This window comes from Argopecten irradians, chromosome 14 (assembly GCF_041381155.1).
Source record: "Argopecten irradians isolate NY chromosome 14, Ai_NY, whole genome shotgun sequence".
Taxonomy (NCBI): domain Eukaryota; kingdom Metazoa; phylum Mollusca; class Bivalvia; order Pectinida; family Pectinidae; genus Argopecten; species Argopecten irradians.
This window is the reverse complement of record NC_091147.1, coordinates 29,325,268-29,350,799: the sequence shown is the minus strand read 5'-3', so window position 1 is coordinate 29,350,799 and position 25,532 is coordinate 29,325,268. Positions and strand designations below refer to the sequence as shown.

At 33.4% G+C, this 25,532-nt stretch overlaps 1 protein-coding gene across 1 annotated transcript; it reads left to right on the top strand.

Moving 5' to 3' along the window:
- Positions 1-609: 609 nt before the first annotated feature.
- Positions 610-24,901, top strand: LOC138307145 (sodium-dependent multivitamin transporter-like). The gene is made up of 14 exons (XM_069247774.1): positions 610-652; positions 1,022-1,089; positions 1,585-1,665; positions 3,498-3,571; positions 3,792-3,929; positions 4,197-4,332; positions 4,995-5,083; positions 5,356-5,468; positions 8,004-8,074; positions 10,799-10,885; positions 11,450-11,676; positions 21,447-21,547; positions 24,144-24,262; positions 24,606-24,901. Exons 1-14 carry the CDS (start codon positions 610-612, stop codon positions 24,681-24,683), a joined length of 1,425 nt encoding a protein of 474 aa, XP_069103875.1. The 3' UTR covers positions 24,684-24,901.
- Positions 24,902-25,532: the final 631 nt, after the last annotated feature.

Genomic DNA, 25,532 nt, shown 5'->3' with positions numbered 1-25,532 from the left:
TATACATTTCTAAGAATTACAACGTCAAAATGTTGCAGCGAATGCCTCCATGTTGTCACGACGTTTTTACACACTGACGTCATGGCATTGTTTACTGATGTCAAGCCATGACGTCCCAATGAAATCAAGCCAAAATCGCAGCATGTCATATTACACTAAAATATTGCATGGTGAATTACTGGACATCAGACGGATTGCGTGATTTTAACGCTTCATGTTGGATTTGCCTCTGTCGAGTTGGCATTCATATTTGCTATGAATGTCAACTGAAAGACGTTCAATGCTTATATTTTTATTTGGTTACAATTTTGTGTTGAAATACCAAGGGATTTCACATTTATAAGTGATTAATCATTTGTTATTGTCAAGGATGGAACAGCCATTTGAACAGCCGTTTTCGGGGATCTCTAGCGACAATTGTTACGTCACAATGATAATGACGTCATAAAAAGCTATTGAAGTTCATAGTCTATATAACTGCATTTAGTGCACTTGGTAAGGCTACATAGTAGTTTGCCTGCAGTGAAAATGTAAATATTTTGTCATGATTGCATATGTTTGAACGTAACTATACACCTGTTGTAATATCTTCCCTTTCAGGTGTTCTACATGGGTATTGTCTTATTTGGACCCGGGCTTGCAATAGAAACAGGTAACTGACCACAGCCTATGTATCTCCAATAAATGCAATCTAACAATCCTTTAATTGTTAATTAAATATATTTTATTGTAAATAAAATTGTAAATGTCAAAGAATAGATTAGTTCCTGGGTTTCGTTTTAGAAGAATACCTGATGCTAACTTTTCTATAACGTGACGCTACCCAAATTGAAACCGTATCCAAATTGGAACATTTTTAAGATGAACGTTCCACAAATACGGGCATTTTTATGTTCTTAATGTGATGACGTGACGTCATTTTAACCACATTTCGGTTTAAATTTCGATGGATTCTTGCTGATCCAGTGCTGATACAAATGACAAAAAAAGATATTCTAATTGTGGTGTTTTATTTTTTCAGTGACAGACTTTCCGCTCTGGGCGTCTATTTTAGCCGTAGCTTCCTCAGCAATCGTTTATACTGCTGCAGTATGCATTGTTTACAGGGGTAGTACACCCACATCAAGTCTAGAATATTGGATATATTACAGTTCAAATTTGTTTGCGATATTTCATTGTATATTATTATGTTTGTTCTGGAAAGACTATCTGGGCATGTAAGGATTACCACGCAAAATGAATATTAATACAACTTAAAAATTCATTAAATTAATAATGTTTATCAATTCTGTAATCAAATTCTAATCTTATGTTGCCCTAATGTTAATTTCATCAGACACGGACTCCGAGACCAACTTCGACATTTTCAGGGATCATCTTTAAATGCTTTAGCATCTCTAGCAGCGCATTATATATATCAGGAGAGTAAGAGTTATGCTTTTTGAGATGGTCCCTAAATCCGTAGAAATCGTGCTCAGAGTCTGTGTCTGTTTATGGTAGAAATGTATTTTGAAATATCTTTTAGAGTATCTGATTATCGCATTTAAAGTCATATTATGTGAGCGCGACATGTGATTATTTCAGGGCGGCCTTCGAGCCGTAGTGTGGACGGATGTCTTCCAGATGTTCATAATGCTCCTGGGAATATTCAGTGTAATGATAAAGGTATCTTAATAAACAATCTTCAATAATGCAATGGTTACACTTTTCAGAGCAATATTAAGCAACGAAATTAAATGCAGAAAATTGGATAATTAAATATCCTCTTCATGGATTTTAATTAACACCAACTTTGCTCATTTCTTTACACGCATCCAAGCTAAAACGCTCTCTTACGATTATCCAGAATTGATATGACAATGATTTTTAATCACATTAAGATTAATGTAATCCTTTTTCAAAGTATAGTATAGCTCGCCCCCTTAACGAAACATAATGCATTCCATTACGGTAATATTATTTTTACGCATTTCGCTTTAATAAAATTAAAGTGAACAGTCGGGCAAGGATGACTAAAGTCGGTAAAAATGGTGTGAATGTATCCAGTATAACTTCATATGAAATGGAAAAATAAAATCTCTCGTCAAAATCTGTCTGCGTACGAAGAAATTAATTTAAAGTATGGAAATTCTAAAACGTCCTCCCGGCTCACTATGTCCGTGGTTACATTCCCACGCAGCCTCGCTTTCAATGCTTTCAACTTTTCTTTACTTTAATGGTCAGAACTGGGAAACTAAACAGAACTTGACCGTCGTATTAATATGTGAGAATTTTTGGAAGGCCAATGAACGCATTTAGACTGGTTTTCTTTGCCCGACTATTCACTTTAAGCTTAGATATATATATATGCTGTGAAATCATTTATTTTCCATGGAAATTTGACAATTTCGTGGAGAAGACGTTACATAGTTATTAAGTTCATTGGAACATGTAAAATGCTACGACAATCAGTAGAAGTCAATACCTTTTTATGCAATCTCGTGAATTGTTTTAAGAAGTATACGCTTATAATTAGACTGACCAGCAGACCCTAAGTTGTAGATAAGACTTTCTCACCAGAGTTCTTTACTAGATTATCTCCCCCTAGACTGACCAGCAGACCCTAAGTAAGTTGTAGATAAGACTTTCTCACCAGAGTTCTTTATTAGGTTATCTCCCCTTAGACTGACCAGCAGACCCTAAGTAAGTTGTAGATAAGACTTTCTCACCAGAGTTCTTTATTAGGTTATCTCCCCCTAGACTGACCAGCAGACCCTAAGTTGTAGATAAGACTTTCTCACCAGAGTTCTTTACTAGATTATCTCCCCCTAGACTGACCAGCAGACCCTAAGTTGTAGATAAGACTTTCTCACCAGAGTTTTTTACTAGATTATCTCCCCCTAGACTGACCAGCAGACCCTAAGTTGTAGATAAGACTTTCTCACCAGAGTTCTTTATTAGATTATGTCCCCCTAGTTTGAAACTTACGTAGTAGAGACAAATAATCAAGCCAAATTCAAATATTTTTTGTTCAATATTCTTGACACTGGTGACTAGTCTAGTCTATAATTAAAATGACGTGTTTTATAAACAATACATACATAATATTTGTATGCATTCAATAAAATGAGAAAATTTCGTTGGAATGTAAATTCATTGATTTCAGTAAAAAAAAACGGGTCATAAAAATCAAACCCCCGCGAAATAAAATGATTTCACAGTATCAGCTACTTAAAATAGATAGTGTTTATAAGTTATAGTGACAACGACAGAAAATATCACGTCATTTTCATGTATGGAGAATTGACTTGCAGTCGCGGTTTTGTTGTAAAATTGCAATAAAACCTCGAGGTATGAAAGAAAACAATACGCTTACATACGTGGATATGTAGGATGGGGATATTCTATCCTCGGCAAGCCTCGGATGTTTACAACATTTTGTGACCCTTGGGTAGAATATCTCTATCCTTTATACATACCTTATAATGTTGTTGGTATTCTACAAAATATCTCTTCAGACAACAGTGGACGTTGGTGGTTTCAAAAAGGTGTTTGATATTGCAAGAGATGGAGATCGCTTGATTATGCCAAGGTATATAATACCATTTAATGTTTCGAATCTCCATAACTTTCATAATTGACCAAAATTTGGCTGTAGATTTTCAGTATACATGTACTTATCTATCCTTTGCTAAAACTAATTTAATACATTTTCATTCTACTTGAGCAACAACAACAACAATTTTCACATATTATTTCGTAAATTGAATTAATAGTTTAATATATTATGTAGCTGTTTTATTATTCACTAGCTTCGATCCGGATCCAACTGTCCGTAATACGTTTTGGTCCTTAGTTGTCGGCTCCTCTATATCGCTACAGTACCTACTCACGACACAAACAACAGTCCAGAGGATCTGCTCTGTCCCCACCGTCAGGGACGCCCGCAAGTATGTGGAGATTACAAACAAAATAAATAAAGCTACAGCAAAAAATATGACTGTATAGCATGTCAGTCAATCGCGACATCTCGGAGAAATTTCCGTCAATCTTCGGGAATTTATATTTCCGAAGATTACCGGAAATTAATTTTACGAGGTGGTCCGGTTACATTTTTAGTATCAGAACCGGTGTAGTGAGAATTTTAGACCCCGAGAATATGTTCTGGATTCGAAAATCAAAGCAATTAACAGAATTTCATTTTTCTTATATTTCAGAGTGATAATCATTTCAACGTTGGCGACTGTGATGAATTACGTCCTTTCCTGTCTCCTTGGATTGTTTGTTTACGCATACTTTCACGAGACAAGGTGTGACCCTATTGCATCAAAGACAATTAAAAACCCTAACCAGGTACTAGCACTAACATATAACATTTTTCTGTTACATTGCCTGACATATCATAATTATTTTTTTGTCGAATGCCGCCATTCGCATTATAAATTTCATTTAAACTTTTTTGTTAGTTTTTTATTGTTTTTATCATTTTTATCCTTTTAACTACAAATCTTTTTCTACTTTTTAAAACACTTCTGTCATATACTGTATTAAAAAGGACAGGGCACTAACAGCTAGTCTGAAAGGCTACATCGATAGTTGTTCGCGGGTGTAAAATTTCTCGATTTTCTGTTTGAGACTTCTTCGTGGGGGTGTAATTTCACGAATCATCTTTGTAAGATTTGAAAGCGGCATTCACACGACAGGCTGTGACACGTGAAACTATGATTTTGAATATGCGATTTTACTTAAATTAACACACACATAACCCCCCCTTCCAATTATTAGCGGCCCCGTATTATGCTAATCTTTATATGCTAAACTATTTGTCTTACTTTTTATTATCATTCATGGAAAATCTTACTCACAAGACTTTTGGACTTTTGATATTACACATAATGTATCGATGAATGCACTGCCGTCTCTTTTTTAAGACAATGTCATTAATTTTCTTAAATATAGTGTTTGAAGAAACAAATATCCATGTACATGTATAGTGGATGTGGACTTTTTTGCAGATTCTTCCGTTGCTAGTTGTAACCATTTTCCATGACTTGCCAGGACTGTCCGGTGTATTTGTAGCAGCCCTTTTAAGCGCGTCGTTAAGGTAAAGAAACAATCTGTTGTTCTTGTTTAATTTGATATTGGGTGAAATTGAGCCAAGAATTGATAAAATATTTATTTCTTATACATGTTTTATATCCTTTAATGGATAATTGTTAGTTTTAAAAGATATCAAAGGTATTGAGTGGTGTTCGTGATTGTGCCGTCGTTTTGACAATACATAAATACGAAAATATAATATCATATTTAATGATTTGGAAAAAATAAAAACATATTTCATTGGGTAGAAAAATATTGAGGATTATCTCATTTCAGTTCGATTTCTTCAGTCCTCTCGAGTTTATCAGCACAAACTGTGGAGGATATTGTAAAACCTATGGTGAAGGATTTATCGGAAAGTAGAGCAACACTCATAGCCAAAATAGCAGGTAGGCTCCGAAAGTAGAGTAGAATACAGATTTATAGCCAAAATTTAAGTTTAGGTTAGCCCGAAAGCAGAGTTATACTAAGCATTTCAGGAAAGGTCTGAAAGTAACGCTACTCTCATAATCACAGTTTGAGGTCAGCATCGAAATAAAATCTTTCCTAATTACGAAAAGTTTTGAAACTAATCGCTCAGGTAATTAATCGCTCAAATGATTAGATAAGCGATCATATAGCATTGTAAAGATACTTCGTAATTTGCAGTGCTTATCCACGGGTATATATGGTAATATATAGGGATTGGATTTCGTTTTTATGTTAAAGCTGACAATGCAAGTTAAAAAGTTTTAAATTGAGATTAAAAAAAATTAAGTAACTTGTATTTCAAGAATCGTTTATGAAACAACCCCCATTCGAGGTCAGCCATTTTTATTTTTCGCTCTGTGTGTATCCGGTGCTCTCACCGACCCCTATATAAAGCGCGTGAATCGACACACGTGCGCTCAGTCTATACACGTACATACACACCTGGCAGTTGTCCAGTGTGTATCACCTACCATTACATAAACAAAACACTTACCTATACAGGTATATGGGGCTTGTTTGGCAACAAAATACATCACAACCTCTAAGCTCTCATTTACATGTTTGTCAAAATAAAATTTCCACACCAATGAATAGAAATCCAAATGATTAACCGTCCACATATCTCCATGTATATTATCGTAACCGATGTACTCGACTGGCCATGTGCACGTGACTACCTGTCCCGAACAAGCGACAACTACTGTACCAAGGACACACACGTGTCGGTGTACGTGTAAAACCTAGTGCATATTGAAGTGATTCATTAGCTCGTTTTGAATATTATTTGGGATTTAGCTGACAACACATTCATGTATTATTTCAATGAAACCTTGTCAGGTGAGTGCAGTGTTTATTTTCAGTTTGACATTGTTATTTGAAATATCGGGGCATGTCTATACGAGACAAGTTATGCTTGAAATGACGCACGTGTGTCTAGTTCCGTGCTTTATATAGGGGGTTGGCCAGTGAAGGTAACTAAGCAGAGCAAAAATAAAAATGGCTGCCACTTCCTTGGATACGACACTGCCTTAACTGGGGAATGTCTCAGAAACAATTTTCCAAAAAAAAAATCATTATTTTTTTTTTAATTTCAAATGCATGCTTTTTAACTTGCATTGTCAGCTTTAACCATGCTTGTATGGAGCAATTCCTCTAAGAATACATGTATATTCTATGGGGCGCGTTAGCGCCCCATATTGAATATATTCTTAGAGGAATTGCTCCATACAAGCATGGTTAACATAAAAACGAAATCCAATCCCTATATTTACACTCACACGACTTTTTATTTATATTTTATGCAATAAAATCGTCATTTGAAAGTGACGTAATTATTCAATAAAAGTCGGTCAAAAGTGGGAGGAGCTTACTCAATTGAACAGCGAATGATGACGCTTCACGTAAGGTAGAATTATTCATCCGCGACGACAAAAAAGTTCAATATTTTAGTGTAAAATAAACATGACAAACAAAGTAAATTTCAGAGATAATTTTATTTAATCAGATCAGAACTTTAAATATATATTCAACTTTGCTAAAAGTTAATATATAGCGTAATAACATACAGAATTTGTACACGGCCACATGTGTGAACTCGGTGACCGTTATTGTGCAGCGAGGCGAAGCTGACGCACGCTTACACACTTGAGTTTGCGGAAGTTGTGAAAACACCGATTTTCAAGTAGCTCAATGTGTTTGAGATGTCGTCTGAGTTGACGGTATTACATCCTTGGGAGTCATGTGATTATATAATCTACGCTTAGATCCATATCGCCATCGATAGATGAAACAAATTCACTTGTGTTCGATGGATACAATGTATTTGTGGTGACGCGGAACTGTCAACACGTGGATTATTAGCGGTGCATGTTTTACAATACACATGATTAAATACTCAAAGAACAAAGACAAGAGGATATGTTTATAACTGACCTCTATCAGAGGGTCTCACACCCGTCCACCCCAAAGGCTCGATCGTAGGACGAACATAGGCACAGAGGTATTGTTTACATTTGACACCCATCATTTTTAACAAAAATGAAAGCACGTCGCCCCGGTCGGGATATTTTTCCGTTTCTTTATACAATTGTTAATTTAAAAATTGTTTGAATCATATATAAATATAAAACATGTATATATTGTTTACATTTTTCCAAAATTCTATGAAAAACAACAATATACACGTAATGTTTCGTCAAAATGTAAACAAAGCCATGTGTTTCTTTTAAAAAAAGTAGTCCTTTTACGTTGCACAGAACATTTCCTTACGCAAGTTCAAAGTTCAATGTTACCATGCAGTTATGGTAAACAAAATCGGCTAGTATTAGCGTATAGTGACCAAGCCTAGCAAGTGTAAATATATCTCATTAATGATCGCTAACATTCTGTTAATATTGAATTATAAATAAACGAGTAGAAATAAAGCATTTCAAAAATGTTTTCATTATTTGCAGTGTTTATCTATGGGTTTATAGGGATTGCAATATCATTCATGATTGCTAACATCAAGGGGCCACTTACTCAGGTAAAAAACTCAAAACAACTATAAAAATTTTAAAAAATCATTGTCCACGTGACTACTTTATTGCTATCCATATAACAAACGTTTATCTTAGTATCGGAACAAATAAGGACTATTCGCCTTCCACTTTTCCGATAGAATCTCATGGGGGTGTTCTCTGAACGCCAACATATTTATCAACAATAGGTAGGTGTTGTTTTAGGAAACAATAGGAAGGCAATTATATACTGTTTCATATAAGCTGCCTTTGTTTTCACCTGTAAAGTCACCTGAGATTTACCTGTATTTCAATCAGTATTATAGGTAACATTTGTGGATTTTGGAAAATAATTCCTTCAATATATACCGTACAATATACAATGTAAACTATTAAAGATGCTCCACCGCCGAAAGAGCATAAATGATATTTATCATTTTAACAATAATTGGTGTTTAATCGTGTATATATATGCCTAATTAACACAAAAACTAACATAAAATAATTTGTTTTGCCTTTGGTGCATCCGCAATCATTACTTCATTCTATATAAGATACAGTGCCTCGGAATTTTTTCGGGATGCAACTAATTATTTTTCATATTTTTAACTTTAAGTAAAATTAAAAGCTCAAACTTTTCAATGGTGGTAATGGTGTAAAGTAAGTAACTTTTTTAACTGAAGAAAAATACAAAATCGTCTGCTCCTGTTTTTGATAGTGTAAAAATACCATTTGTCAGCGATGGAGCATCTTTAATTAAAGATAATCGGTGCTTTAATATACATAAAATCATAAACATTGCAAATGCTAAGACTTAATAAGGAGCTACATACGGATTATTAAGATCAATACATTTTAAGTTCCAGGTGAAATATTTTTTTACAAAAACGATATCTCAATTTTATCAGAAAAACAGGTTTCTTGATCAAGGTATATTCTAATGTAATAGTATTCTGTATTGATATAGGAGTTCTCCAGGGCTACATTCTTAGCCAACTTTCATTTCTTGTGACCGTGCATAGTTGATTTCTTTTATCGCAGAGACATACACCTTTAAGTATTTGGTTTGAAAATGAGTGGAGAAAAACAATATCATAAAAGTTTTAATTAATTTTGTTGGAAATTTTGACCTGTTTATTATAGTTTCAGTTGATAATCTATTAAAGCCGACACAAACACACATATATGATGCTTTATAAACATTGGTAATAATATATCATTGCTATATGTAATCATTGCGAATTTAATTCAATTTCATTTATAGATTCTATTGTTATATTTTCATAGATATTACCAGAAACATATATTATGTATAACCCCTCTAACTCGAACCCGGATTCCTCGAATACCCCCTATTCGTCGAACTGGTCGTACGGTCCCGACCGTGTCACTATATAATCTATGTAACAAAACCCCGGATAGCTCGAACAGCTATTCGTCGAATACCCCTTATTCCTCGAACAGAAATATATCACTGTTTGCGCAAATACATAGTATGTACCCATGCATTCGTCGAACAGGTGTTCGGCCCTTGATAATTGTTTACCTGTGTCACACCTGACTGCACCGACCGTCACGGGTAATAGCTCACGACCTGTGTTTATACAAGTGTCGTATCAAGTCTTTCGGTAATTAATGAATAAACAGTGTCAGTATTACCTACCTTCACGATCGCCAGTCGTTGTTTGATGCAAACTTTATTTGAATATTTCAGAAAAGGCATTAAATAATCGATGTCTCTCTTGTAATAATCTTCGCTTAAATACGAAAATACGGAAGATGTTGATTCGTGTTAAATAGAAAGTACGCATTGTGAAATGACAAAAGAGTTGGAAGAAATCGCTGACGTCCGATCGACTTCCTGTATAAGTTCAATATTTTTTTTAATTCCTGTGTTCTTTTCCCAAAAGACATAAACGATACCAAAATTTGATAGTGCTAAGTACAAATCACATTGACCCATGTTCGATTTTATCAGTGCGTTCCGTATCTTTCCCCGCATATTGTATTTTCGTAACTTTCTTCGTGAACACGTGTAACCTAACGCTTTTACAAGGTAGACATAGGTATCGTTGTTTGTTCGTAACTATGCTGGTTAATAACTTTATAGTGTGTATTTATTTTGTAAATGTGTGAAATGTTTTTTTGTTAATTAATTCATCGAAATTGTACACATTGCCTGTTTTAACCAATATGGTACCACGTTTGACGATCGTTTACATTTGATTTACTTTGTCAGTATTTTCAAACCCTCATTTTATGTAATACATATTTTTTTCAACTTGATATTGCTATCAAAAGCACTTTCATAAAAAAATCAAAAATGCTGAAATTACGGTAATTTAAAATGTCATTCCAATGTATTGTTTGTCTTAGGAAGACCGGACATTTTGACTGTCAACGGTCGATCATAACCAACCTCGGATGAGTCGAATACCCTGTATTCCTCGAATTATTGATATAGTCCCCTGCTGTTCGAGTTATAGGGGTTTAACTGTATGTATCTGATATTAAATCTGAACACTTATTGAAATAAAAATTAATCAATATACATTTAGATAAGTATCAACACAGGTAACTTTTACAGGTAAATTTACCTGTTGGCATTTGGACTGCTTTTAGGAAAAAGACTATAACCACTGTCACAACAAACTACCCAACAGGTAAATCCAAAATGTTGGCGTTCAGAGATACACCCATCTCATGCACCTTTTATAGATAATCATTAAGATATTACCGTGTCCTCACAGATTACAGTCAGCATGTTGTCGAGTTTTGGCGGAGCATGTTCCGGGATGTTCTTGTTTGCAGCCTTTTGTCCCTGGGCTAACTATAAGGTAATGGTATAGTTAAATGGAGAAGGTGCTTTTTTTATCATTTCAAATGTTTTGTTGTTGTTGATCCAAGTTTGAATAAAGCAATTACTTTCTTTGTTAAAAACTGAAAAATAATGTTTTAATGGACACAACTTTGAATTCAGTTTGAAGTCTACACGTGTTACAAATGATAAAGGACGTGTTTTTGTTTGTTTGTTGTTTTTGTTTGTTTTTGTTTGATTTTTCCCTAAATATCCTAATTATTCACAATAGAACTGAACAGAACACTACGGTTCATTCAATACACATCCATTTTATTACAGAGATGATCTATTTTCATCTTAGTTTTGTATTTTGCAATACTATTTCATATCTCTGTTGTATTATTATATGCTTTGTTTAGTTAATCATATTTGTTCAATATTCGTTGGTAAAAATCGTTATATTTTAAACGATAACATAAATGCTGTGTTATTAATGTTGACTATATTTTAGGTTGTTGGTATACCTGTCTATTGAGTACGTTAATGTCAAATGTGTATTTTAGTTTGATAAATAAAAAAGCCATTTCTTTAATGCCTTTAGGGAACCATTGTTGGTGGGATTACTGGAATGACCCTAGTACTGTGGATATCTTTGGGTAAAAGCTTCTCCACCACATTGGCGCCACCTCCACGGTTACCGCCCGCTCCGGTCGATATGTGTTTGAATACCACGCATAACAGAGAAGATATGATGACGTCATTGGGTTCTGTTCATAACGTCACCGACTATCCTAATAACAATACTTATATAACGGAACATTCACATAAGTTAGTTAAAATCATACATTATTAAATTTAGTAGTCTTCTATAGTTTAGATTTACAAATAAGGTGCATAGGCACTTGTTCGAACTTAATTGCGTCAAGGCTTATTCCCAACAAGTATATTGGTTAAGGGTCGTAAAATAATATATATATAATAGCAAATGGGTATTAAAATATCAGGATAAAAAGCGAGATATGTTACAAATCGTGGAAGATATATAAAGATGGGCGATATAAACCGGTTTGGCTTTTGTAATATGATAAAAACTGATATAAACACGCGCTTTTAAAGCTTGTAGTACGCAACATAGCGGTCCTGTTATAAGTCAAAATTAATCGACCTTATATAATCAAAATCACCACATTTGTGTTTCATTGAAAATACAGCATAATTAGTAGGACAAAATATTTTCCAGAAAAAAATGAATAATTTGTTAAACGTGTTTGTTATTGTTTTAGTCATGACCTAGATGTACTTAATGCTTTACCCATGGCCTAGATGTACTTTATGTTCTAGCCATGACTTAGATGTACTTTATGTTCTAGTCATGACCTAGATGTTCTTTATGTTTTAGTCATGACCTAGATAAACATAAAGTAAATCTAGGTCATGACTAGAACATAAAGTACATCTAGGTCATGGCTAAAACATAAAGGACATCTAGGTCATGACTAAACGTGTTTGTTATTGTTTTAGTCATGACCTAGATGTACTTAATGCTTTACCCATGGCTAGATGTACTTTATTTTCTAGCCATGACCTAGATGTCCTTTATGTTTTAGCCATGACCTAGATGTACTTTATGTTCTAGCCATGACTAAGATGTACTTTATTGTAGTCATGACCTAGATGTACTTTATGTTTTAGTCATGTCTTAGATGTACTTTATGTTCTAGCCATGACCTGATGTACTTTAGCCATGACCTAGATGTACTTAGTTATGTTTATATGTTTAGCCATGACCTAGATGTACTTTATGTTTTAGCCATGACCTAGATGTACTTTATGTTTTAGTCATGACCTAGATGTACTTTATGTTTTAGTCATGACCTAGATGTACTTTATGTTTAGCATGACCTAGATGTACTTTATGTTTAGTCATGACCTAGATGTACTTTATGTTTTAGTCATGACCTAGATGTACTTAATGTTTTAGTCATGACCTAGATGTACTTTATGTTTTAGCCATGACCTAGATGTACTTAATGTTTTAGCCATGACCTAGATGTACTTATGTTTTAGCCATAACCTAGATGTACTAAATTTTTTGTCATGACCTAGATGTACTAAATGTTTTAGCCATGACATGATGTACTAGATGTACTTTATGTTTTAGTCATGACCTAGATGTACTTTATGTTTTAGCCATGACCTAGATGTACTTTATGTTTTAGCCATGACCTAGATGTACTTTATGTTCTAGTTATGACCTAGATGTACTTAATGTTTTAGCCATGACCAAGATGTACTTTTTTTAGCCATGACCTAGATGTACTTAATGTTTTAGCCTTGACCTAGATGTACTTTATGTTTTAGCCATGACCTAGATGTACTTAATGTTTTAGTCATGACCTAGATGTACTTAATGTTTTAGCATGACCTAGATGTACTTTATGTTTTAGTCATGACCTAGATGTACTTTATGTTTTAGCCATGACCTAGATGTACTTTATGTTTTAGCCATGACCTAGATGTACTTTATGTTTTAGCCATGACCTAGATGTACTTTATGTTCTAGCCATGACTAAGATGTACTTTATGTGTTAGTCATGACCTAGATGTACTAAATGTTTTAGCCATGACCTAGATGTACTAAATGTTTGAGCCATGACCTAGATGTACTAAATGCTTTAGCCATGACCTAGATGTACTAAATGTTTTAGTCATGACCTAGATGTACTTATGTTTTAGCCATGACCTAGATGTACTAAATTTTTTGTCATGACCTAGATGTACTAAATGTTTTAGCCATGACCTAGATGTACTTTATGTTTTAGCCATGACCTAGACGTACTTTATGTTTTAGCCATGACCTAGATGTACTTTATGTTTTAGCCATGACCTAGATGTACTTTATGTTTTAGCCATGACCTAGATGTACTTTTTTTTAGCCATGACCTAGATGTACTTTATGTTTTAGCCATGACCTAGATGTACTTAATGTTTTAGCCATGACCTAGATGTACTTTATGTTTTAGCCATGACCTAGATGTACTTAATGTTTTAGTCATGACCTAGATGTACTTTATGTTTTAGCCATGACCTAGATGTACGAAATGTTTTAGTCATGACCTAGATGTTATTAATGTTTTAGTCATGACCTAGATGTACTTATGTTTTAGTCATGACCTAGATGTACTTAATGTTTTAGTCATACCTAGATGTACTTTATGTCTAGCCATGACCTAGATGTAGTTAATGTTTTAGCCATGACCTAGATGTACTTAATGTTTAAGCCATGACCTAGATGTACATTATGTTTTAGCCATGACCTAGATGTACTAAATGTTTTAGTCATGACCTAGATGTACTTTATGTTTTAGCCATGACCTGGATGTACGAAATGTTTTAGTCATGACCTAGATGTTATTAATGTTTTAGTCATGACCTAGATGTACTTAATGTTTTAGTCATGACCTAGATGTACTTAATGTTTTAGTCATCCTAGATGTACTTTATGTTTTAGCCATGGCCTAGATGTACTTTAATGTTTTAGCCATGACCTAGATGTACATTTATTTTATGTTTTAGTCATGACCTAGATGTACTTAATGTTTTAGTCATAACCTAGATGTACGTAATGTTTTAGTCATGAGCTAGATGTACTTTAATGTTTAGCCATGACCTAGATGTACTTATGTTTTAGTCATGACCTAGATGTACTTTATGTTTTAGTCATGACCTAGATGTACTTTATGTTTTAGTCATGACCTAGATGTACTTTATGTTTTAGCCATGACCTAGATGTACTTAATGTTTTAGCAGCCATGACCTAGATGTACTTTGTGTTTTAGTCATGACCTAGATGTACTTTAATGTTTTAGCCATGACCTAGATGTACTTAATGTTTTAGTCATGACCTAGATGTACTTAATGTTTTAGTCATGACCTAGATGTACTTAATGTTTTAGCCATGACCTAGATGTACTTTAATGTTTTAGTCATGACTAGATGTCTAGATGTACTTTGTTTTAGCCATGACCTAGATGTACTTATGTTTTAGTCATGACCTAGATGTACTTAATGTTTTAGTCATGACCTAGATGTACTTAATGTTTTAGTCATGACCTAGATGTACTTATGTTTTAGCCATGACCTAGATGTACTTTAATGTTTTAGTCATGACCTAGATGTACTTTATGTTTTAGCATGACCTAGATGTACTTTAATGTTTTAGCCATGACCTAGATGTACTTAATGTTTTAGCCATGACCTAGATGTACTTAATGTTTTAGCCATGACCTAGATGTACTTATGTTTTAGCCATGACCTAGATGTACTTAATGTTTTTAGCCATGACCTAGATGTACTTTATGTTTTAGTCATGACCTAGATGTACTTTAATGTTTTAGCCATGACCTAGATGTACTAAATTTTTTAGCCATGACCTAGATGTACTTGTTTAGCCATGACCTAGAGTATTAATGTTTTAGCCATGACCTAGATGTACTTTATGTTTTAGCCATGACCTAGATGTATTAATGTTTTAGTCATGACCTAGATGTACTTTAATGTTCTAGTCATGACCTAGATGTACTTAATGTTTTAGCCTTGACCTAGATGTACTTAATGTTTTAGTCATAGACCTAGATGTACTTAATGTTTTAGCCATGACCTAGATGTACTTTATGTTTAGTCATGACCTAGATGTACTTAATGTTTTAGTCCATGACCTAGATGTACTTAATGTTTTAGCCATGACCTAGATGTACTATGTTTTAGTCATGACCTAGATGTACTTAATGTTTTAGCATGACCTAGATGTACTTATGTTTAGCTGACCTAGATGTATTAATGTTTTAGCCATGACCTAGATGTACTTTATGTTTTAGTCATGACCTAGATGTACTTAATGTTTTAGCCATGACCTAGATGTACTTTATGTTTTAGTCATGACCTAGATGTACTTTATGTTTTAGCCATGACCTAGATGTACTTAATGTTTTAGCATGACCTAGATGTACTTAATGTTTTAGTCATGACCTAGATGTACTTAATGTTTTAGTCATGACCTAGATGTGTACTTTATGTTTTAGCCATGACCTAGATGTACTTTATGTTTTAGCCATGACCTAGATGTACTTTATGTTTTAGCCATGACCTAGATGTACTTAATGTTTTAGTCATGACCTAGATGTACTTAATGTTTTAGCCATGACCTAGATGTACTTTATGTTTTAGTCATGACCTAGATGTACTTAATGTTTTAGCCATGACCTAGATGTACTTTATGTTTTAGTCATGACCTAGATGTACTTAATGTTTTAGTCATGACCTAGATGTACTTTATGTTTTAGCCATGACCTAGATGTACTTAATGTTTTAGTCATGACCTAGATGTACTTAATGTTTTAGCCATGACCTAGATGTACTTTATGTTTAGTCCATAAAGCTAGATGTACTTATGTTTTTGCATGCCTAGATGTACTAGATTGACCTAGATGTACTTTTGTTTTAGCCATGACCTAGATGTACTTTATGTTTTAGTCATGACCTAGATGTACTTAATGTTTTAGCCATGACCTAGATGTACTAAATGTTTTAGTCATGACCTAGATGTACTTTATGTTTTAGCCATGACCTAGATGTACTTAATGTTTTAGCCATGGCCTAGATGTACATTTATTTTATGTTTTAGTCATGACCTAGATATACTTAATGTTTTAGCCTTGACCTAGATGTACTTAATGTTTTAGTCATGACCTAGATGTACTTTATGTTTTAGTCATGACCTAGATGTACTTAATGTTTTAGTCATGACCTAGATGTACTTTATGTTTTAGCCATGACCTAGATGTACTTTATGTTTTAGTCATGACCTAGATGTACTTTATGTTTTAGCCATGACCTAGATGTACTTTATGTTTTAGCCATGACCTAGATGTACTTTATGTTTTAGCCATGACCTAGATGTACTTTATGTTTTAGCCATGACCTAGATGTACTTTATGTTTTAGTCATGACCTAGATGTACTTTATGTTTTAGCCATGACCTAGATGTACTTAATGTTTTAGTCATGACCTAGATGTACTTTAATGTGTTTAGTCCATGACCTAGATGTACTTAATGTTTTAGTCATGACCTAGATGTACTTAATGTTTTAGTCATGACCTAGATGTACTTTATGTTTTAGCCATGACCTAGATGTACTTAATGTTTTAGTCATGACCTAGATGTACTTAATGTTTTAGTCATGACCTAGATGTACTTTATGTTTTAGCCATGACCTAGATGTACTTTATGTTTTAGCCATGACCTAGATGTACTTTAATGTTTTAGCCATGACCTAGATGTACTTTATGTTTTAGCCATGACCTAGATGTACTTTAATGTTTTAGCCATGACCTAGATGTACTTAATGTTTTAGCCATGACTTGTACTAATGTTTTAGTCATGACTTGATGTACTTTGTTTTAGCCATGACCTAGATGTACTTAATGTTTTAGTCATGACCTAGATGTACTTAATGTTTTAGTCATGACCTAGATGTACTTAATGTTTTAGCCATGACCTAGATGTACTAAATGTTTTAGCCATGACCTAGATGTACTTAATGTTTTAGCCATGACCTAGATGTACTTTATGTTTTAGTCATGACCTTGATGTACTTTTTTTTAGCCATGACCTAGATGTACTTTATGTTTTAGTCATGACCTAGATGTACTTTATGTTTTAGCCATGACCTAGATGTACTTTATGTTTTAGCCATGACCTAGATGTACTTTATGTTTTAGTCATGACTTAGATGTACTTAATTTTTAGCCATGACCTAGATGTACTAAATGTTTTAGTCATGACCTAGATGTACTAATGTTTTAGCCATGACCTAGATGTACTTTATGTTTTACTCATGACCTAGATGTACTTTATGTTTTAGTCATGACCTAGATTTGTACTTTATTTTTTTTCATGACCTAGATGTACTAAATGTTTTAGTCATGACTAGATGTACTTATGTTTTAGTCATGACCTAGATGTACTTTATGTTTTAGTCATGACCTAGATGTACTTAATGTTTTAGTCATGACCTAGATGTACTTAATGTTTTAGCCATGACCTAGATGTATGTAATGTTTTAGTCATAAGCTAGATGTACTTTATGTTCTAGCCATGCCTAGATGAACTTTATGTTTTAGCCATGGCCTAGATGTACTTTTATTTTATGTTTTAATCATGACCTAGATATACTTAATGTTTTAGCCTGACCTAGATGTACTTTATGTTTTAGTCATGACCTAGATGTACTTTATTTTCTAACCATGGCCTAGATGTACTTAATGTTTTAGCCATGGCCTAGATGTACATTTATTTTATGTTTTAGTCATGACCTAGATATACTTAATTTATCTTTTAGCCATGACCTAGATGTACTTAATGTTTTAGTCATGACCTAGATGTACTTAATGTATTAGCCATGACCTAGATGTACTAATGTTTTAGCCATGACCTAGATGTACTTATGTTTTAGCCATGACCTAGATGTATTTTTTAGCCATGACCTACATGTACTTTATCTTTTAGCCATGACCTAGATGTACTTTATATTTTAGTCATGACCTAGATGTGCTTAATGTATTTAGCCATGACCTAGATGTACTTTATGTTTTAGTCATGACCTAGATGTACTTTATGTTTTAGCCATGACCTAGATGTACTTTATGTTTTAGCCATGACCTAGATGTACTTTATGTTTTAGCCATGACCTAGATGTACTAAATGTTTTAGTCATGACCTAGATGTACTTAATGTTTTAGCCATGACCTAGATGTACTTAATGTTTTAGCCATGACCTAGATGTACTTTATGTTTTAGCCATGACCAAGATGTATTTTTTAGCCATGACCTAGATGTACTTTATGTTTTAGCCATGACCTAGATGTACTTTATGTTTTAGTCATAAACTTGATGATTTTTTTAGCCATGACCTAGATGTACTAAATGTTTTAGTCATGACCTAGATGTACTAAATGTTTTACCCATGACCTAGATGTACTTTTTCTACTCATGACCTAGACCACTTTATGTTTTAGTCATGACCTAGATGTACTTAATTTTTTTCCATGACCTAGATGTACTAAATGTTTTAGTCATGACCTAGATGTACTAAATGTTTTAGTCATGACTTAGATGTACTGTAATGTTTTAGTCATAAGCTAGATGTACTTTATGTTTTAGTCATAACCTAGATATACTTAATGTTTTAGTCATGACCTAGATGTACTTAATGTTTTAGCCATGACCTAGATGTACTAATGTTTTAGTCATAACCTAGATGTACTTTATGTTTTAGCCATGGCCTAGATGTACTTAATGTTTTAGCCATGCCTAGATGTATTTAGTAGATGTACTTTTTAATTTTATTTTTTTTATCATGACCTAGATATACTTAATGTTTTAGCCTTGACCTAGATGTACTTTATGTTCTAGTCATGACCTAGATGTACTTTATTTTCTAACCATGGCCTAGATATACTTAATGTTTTAGCCATGGCCTAGATGTACATTTATTTTATGTTTTAGTCATGACCTAGATGTACTTAATGTTTTAGCCATGACCTAGATGTACTTAATGTTTTAGTCATGACCTAGATGTACTAAATGTTTTAGCCATGACCTAGATGTACTAAATGTTTTAGCCATGACCTAGATGTACTTTATGTTTTAGCCATGACCTAGATGTACTTTATGTTTTAGCCATGACCTAGATGTACTTTATGTTTTAGCCATGACCTAGATGTACTTTATGTTTTAGTCATATTATTTTAGTCATGACCTAGATGTACTTAATGTTTTAGCCATGACCTAGATGTACTTTAATGTTTTAGCCATGACCTAGATGTACTTTATGTTTTAGTCATGACCTAGATGTACTTTATGTTTTAGTCATGACCTAGATGTACTTAATGTTTTAGCCATGACCTAGATGTACTTTATGTTTTAGTCATGACCTAGATGTACTTAATGTTTTAGCCATGACCTAGATGTACTTAATGTTTTAGTCATGACCTAGATGTACTTAATGTTTTAGTCATGACCTAGATGTACTTAATGTTTTAGCCATGACCTAGATGTACTTAATGTTTTAGTCATGACCTAGATGTACTTAATGTTTTAGCCATGACCTAGATGTACTTAATGTTTTAGTCATAACCTAGATGTACTTAATGTTTTAGCCATGACCTAGATGTACTTAATGTTTTAGCCATGACCTAGATGTACTTTATGTTTTAGCCATGACCTAGATGTACTTTATGTTTTAGTCATGACCTAGATGTACTTAATGTTTTAGTCATGACCTAGATGTACTAAATGTTTTAGCCATGACCTAGATGTACTTTGTTTCTACTCATGACCTAGACACTTTATGTTTTAGTCATGACCTAGATGTACTTTATTTTTTTTAGTCATGACCTAGATGTACTAATGTTTTACCATGACCTAGATGTACTAAATGTTTAGCCATGACCTTGTACTAAATGTTTTAGCCATGACCTAGATGTACTTTATGTTTTAGCCATGACCTAGATGTACTTTATGTTTTATCCATGACCTAGATGTACTTTATGTTTTAATCATGACCTAGACTACTTTATGTTTTAGTCATGACCTGGATGTACTTAATGTTTTAGCTATGACCTTGATGTACTAAATGTTTTAGTCATGACCTAGATGTATTTTATGTTCTAGCTATGGCCTAGATATACTTAATGTTTTAGCCATGGCCTAGATGTACATTTATTTATGTTTTAGTTCATAACATTACTTAATGTTTTAGCCATGACCTAGATGTACTTTATGTTTTAGCCATGACCTAGATGTACTTTATATTTTAGCCATGACCTAGATGTACTTTATATTTTAGCCATGACCTAGATGTACTTTATATTTTAGCCATGACCTAGATGTACTTTATATTTTAGCCATGGCCTAGATGTACTTTATATTTTAGCCATGGCCTAGATGTACTTTATATTATCTCCTAGATGTACTTTATATTTTAGCCAAGACCTAGATGTACTTTATATTTTAGCCATGACCTAGATGTACTTTATATTTTAGCCAAGACCTAGATGTACTTAATGGTTTAGCCAAGACCTAGATGTACTTAATGGTTTAGCCAAGACCTAGATGTACTTAATGGTTTAGCCAAGACCTAGATGTACTTAATGTTTTAGCCAAGACCTAGATGTTCTTTATATTTTAGCCATGACCTAGATGTACTTTATATTTTAGCCATGACCTAGATGTACTTAATGGTTTAGCCAAGACCTAGATGTACTTAATGTTTTAGCCAAGACCTAGATGTACTTAATGTTTTAGCCAAGACCTAGATGTACTTTATATTTTAGCCATGACCTAGATGTACTTTATATTTTAGCCATGACCTAGATGTACTTAATGGTTTAGCCAAGACCTAGATGTACTTAATGGTTTAGCCAAGACCTAGATGTACTTAATGGTTTAGCCAAGACCTAGATGTACTTAATGTTTTAGCCAAGACCTAGATGTACTTAATGGTTTAGCCATGACCTAGATGTACTTTATATTTTAGCCATGGCCTAGATGTACTTTACTCTATCTCCTACTTCTGGATGACTCCGCTGACAATACTGGTTACTTTTATCCTGGGAACCATCGTCTCTGTCCTGTCAGGTAACTGTAATTTGAATACAATTGTTTTTGTTTTAGAAGGATTGCTATCCTTCAAACTGTGAACTGATACCAGTATTCTGACATCACTTAAAGTCCTAGAAATTAAGGTTGTTCGATACAGTTAGGCCTAAAAATTTCCTCTCGTTTAATTTTCTTTAAAATTTGCTCACTGAATGATTGGTTGATAAACTGTTTATTAAGGCTTTTATTTGAAATTTGACCGTGCAGTTTTGGAAATATTGTACTCTCAATAACCCTACTTTACCGTCTGTTTTTCTCAAAATACAATTTTACACACATATATTCAAAGCTTGATAATTGACTGAAATATTACAAACAACAACATTTTTTATCTTTAATATGTAAGTTTATATGGCTATCAATGACCTCAATGTCGTTTCCACTCTTAAAAATACAATAATTGTGAATTTTTCACGCGAATGCATGTAAATTAGGCCTAAAAAGGGCCAATTTTTGCATTTGAATTTCAACTTAAATACCTAATTTCAAAAAATAATGTCGTTTAATTTTCTTTATTTTTTGTCCACATAATAAAACAGTTGTTTGGGTTATGATGAAAGAATATAAAAAAAAATGACCGCGGAATTTTTGAGTAATTAGCTTTTCTATACCCCTACCCCCTAAAAATGAATTTTTCACAATTATATTATTAGACCGAAATCGAGAGGTAATATTTTCATAAAGAACATCTTATATATTGAATATCATAAACTGTAATAGTCTGATCATATAAATTTGTATACCTGTTAATTTTATGTCACGATGTCACCGATTTGATGCTATACAAAGCTAAGAAATGGCACAAATAAGCCATTATTTTGCCTGGATATAATATCTGAAAAATGAATATGGAAAATTCCGTGTAAAGATTCTACTTCAATTACCCTTTAGACAATCCATGATTTTATATTGTTTAAGCTGAAAAATATTTTATCAAAATCTATCTTTCCATCATCAAGATATCTTAGCTTCAATAGTCGTTTGAGGCACATATTCAAGCATATATTTGAATTTGGCGCCAAAATTGTAACGATGAAAATCGTCTACGTGACAACGATCAAAGTTGATAACTTCAACTTGATCACAACAATGTCGATAAAATCGATGTCATCATACACAACTGTATGTCTTAGTATGTGTTTTGAGGAAATATCTGCATATCTAATACATGTAGATATATATTTATTATCCGAAGTAAACTAAATCAGATTTTTGGATCCTCAATATAACCTATACGGCAAGTATACGCCTAAGAAAAAAATCTCTTATTCTGAATCCTCGATCTACGTTCAGCTCATTACTGTAGACAGGAAAATAATTAGTCTATGCCTACATGTACATGTTTAGTTTCTACATCACAGATATAATACTGATGTTGACACTAGCCTTCATGTGCTTTTTCGTAAGATAGTATTTGATCAACTGAATGAGAGTACTTCCATGCATTTTCTCAAAACGGGAAATACAGGCATCATCTAATTACAGTAATTAGGCCTATGTCTTATCGCACATGTATACAGTAAATAAAATCTTGTTTCCCGAACGTGTTAGTGCTTATTGAGGATCATATTAGCTAAACATGATACATGAAGACATCTACATACGCAATATTCATGAAATATACTAGCTTGTATATGTACAAATTGAACGAAAAGTAAAGGTGGGGCGATGGAGAGATGAAAATATTTCTGTATCTGTAGTTTTATACTAGAGTATTCGGCAAATTGGAATATCTTGATTTAATTATGCATCTCCTTGAAACACATGTATATTAGTTTAAGTGTCAAATATTCACAGTTTAACGGAGTTGAACTGAAAATATTGTTATCACTTGATTGTTATGAAATCTCATTTTATTCAGTACAAGATCAAGACCGTATCGGCATATATCAGTCCGTTTGTATGAGTTATGTAATTTGCATCTCAAAAGATACATGTAGCTTTATGTTATATTAGCCTTGCCAAATTAAAATATCTGACAATATTATTTTTTCTAGTAGGCCTATGTCGAAACTAGGTCCTACACCTACCGTACAAACTTTGATTTTCACCCGGTATCAAGCTTTCGGCAAACCGAACTAAGTACAATATCGACAAATACTTCGTTTATCGACTATATTATCCTGATTTTAACGTTAAAAGGTAAGATATCGTTAGACGGATACTATATAGATCGCTATTCTTCATAATCTTAGTCACAAAAGAGTTTTCATGTGCAGTTCCGAATGCACGCATTGATCCGAGGAGGTCCGAACGAATGGCGCATTCGATCACTGTTCGGAACGTCCTTAAGTCATACGAACTGCAAAATCTAATTGACGTTACCCTCACAATCCCATGATGTCACAATCAATATTTACCCGGAAGGGTAGACAACTTTGTAATATTCAAATGCAGAATATACTGAAGACAGCTGACAATTTTGAACTTTTATCTGCCAACTTATTCCGTTTTGGTCTATCAGAGTTACTTCCCTTCGTTCTACAAAATATTATTTCAAATTTAATCCATACGTTTATATTTCATTTATCGTTATCGCTGTGTTGTATTAATTTGTAATCCCCTTTCTACCCAGGGAGACCTAACCCATCCGAAGTCGATGTAAAATACTTGCTTCCCTTCTTTGACTATTGTTTTCCATGCCTACCAGAGAGGTTGAAAAATGTGTTACATTGTGGAGCGGACTTTGGAAAGGTACACTTGTTATTACATCATTTGATTTTCGATATTTTGAAAAGATGAATCTTTATTTGTCTCTCATGAAAATTTTATTGGCCAGATCAACCAAGCATTTGTCCTTTCTTTCTTTGAAGATAATAATTAAAATATCAAAACAACAGAGTAACTCCAAACTGAATATCGACGGTTAAAAGTAAAATGACTTTTGAAATAAAATCAGCAGTATGGGACCATGAGCTCTTTCATATTAGGCAATCTCTGCTTCAATGATCACTTGAACCTTGAATCTAGGCCAAGTTCGGATTATTGTGTATATGTCACATATAATAACGTGGAAATTTGTTTATATTTCTTTTAGAGCAAAATGAAGTTGGAGAGAGCTGAAATCAAAATCGAAAGTGAGATATTAGCTTTTGCAACTGAAGAACTTGATTAAGATGAAGTTGATATAAAAATGTGATGCGGCCAGCAGATTTAATCAAACGTAAAAACACGAACTTGTATACTTAATATCTTTCAGAAACTATAATGAAAATATTCAACTATATCGAGCTTATTTTATTTTAAAATGCGGTGGTACGTTTCTCGTTGATAACATATTAAAAGATATTGCATGCAGAGATTTACTCATAAATACAGTATCTGAAATAATGAGTGTCGAGAAATTCTTTATTATAATGTTTAATTATCTATTTTTTGAATCAGACTATAAAACAGTTAAATTTTACATAACTTCTGCAATTTTAAACTTTCTAACGCAATGTAAGGGAGGATAAATTTCACTAGGGGTTACCCGACTGATCCTAATTTTTACCCCCGACCCTAAATTTCCCCCACTTTTCTACGAAAATGAAATTAAAAGTCGGGAAGACTCCGGTTCCTGCCATTACCATTACTTAAAACAATTCTCGACCTACCGACCTTGTTTTTTCCAAAAACAGACATTTTTTGGCTTTATCTGTGATAGATGTGAGGCATTCATTAATAAGAATGTGGTCTATGCCCGAGTCGGTGCCTTTTGGTACATTAATAAGGAATCTGGTCTATGCCCGAGTCAGTGCCTTTTGGTACATTGGAATTTAAATGTATTTAACTTTATGAGAGCTATGTAATCTGATCAGAGACTGAAGCTTGTTTTGTTGTATCATAAAAAACAACAGAGATAGAAAATGTTATTATATCAATGACATACATAAAATTGTGACACTAAAACGTGAACACATCAATACGTAGTACAATGGCATCTGGTAATATGTATCAACAAATACGGCATACATAACATAGG

Coding starts and splice junctions, on each gene's coding strand:
- LOC138307145 (XM_069247774.1), top strand. CDS start 610: ATGGGTATTGTCTTATTTGGACCCGGGCTTGCAATAGAAACAG. Junction 3,572..3,791: donor GATCGCTTGATTATGCCAAG/GTATATAATACC, acceptor ATTATTCACTAG/CTTCGATCCGGATCCAACTG. Junction 5,084..5,355: donor CTTTTAAGCGCGTCGTTAAG/GTAAAGAAACAA, acceptor ATCTCATTTCAG/TTCGATTTCTTCAGTCCTCT.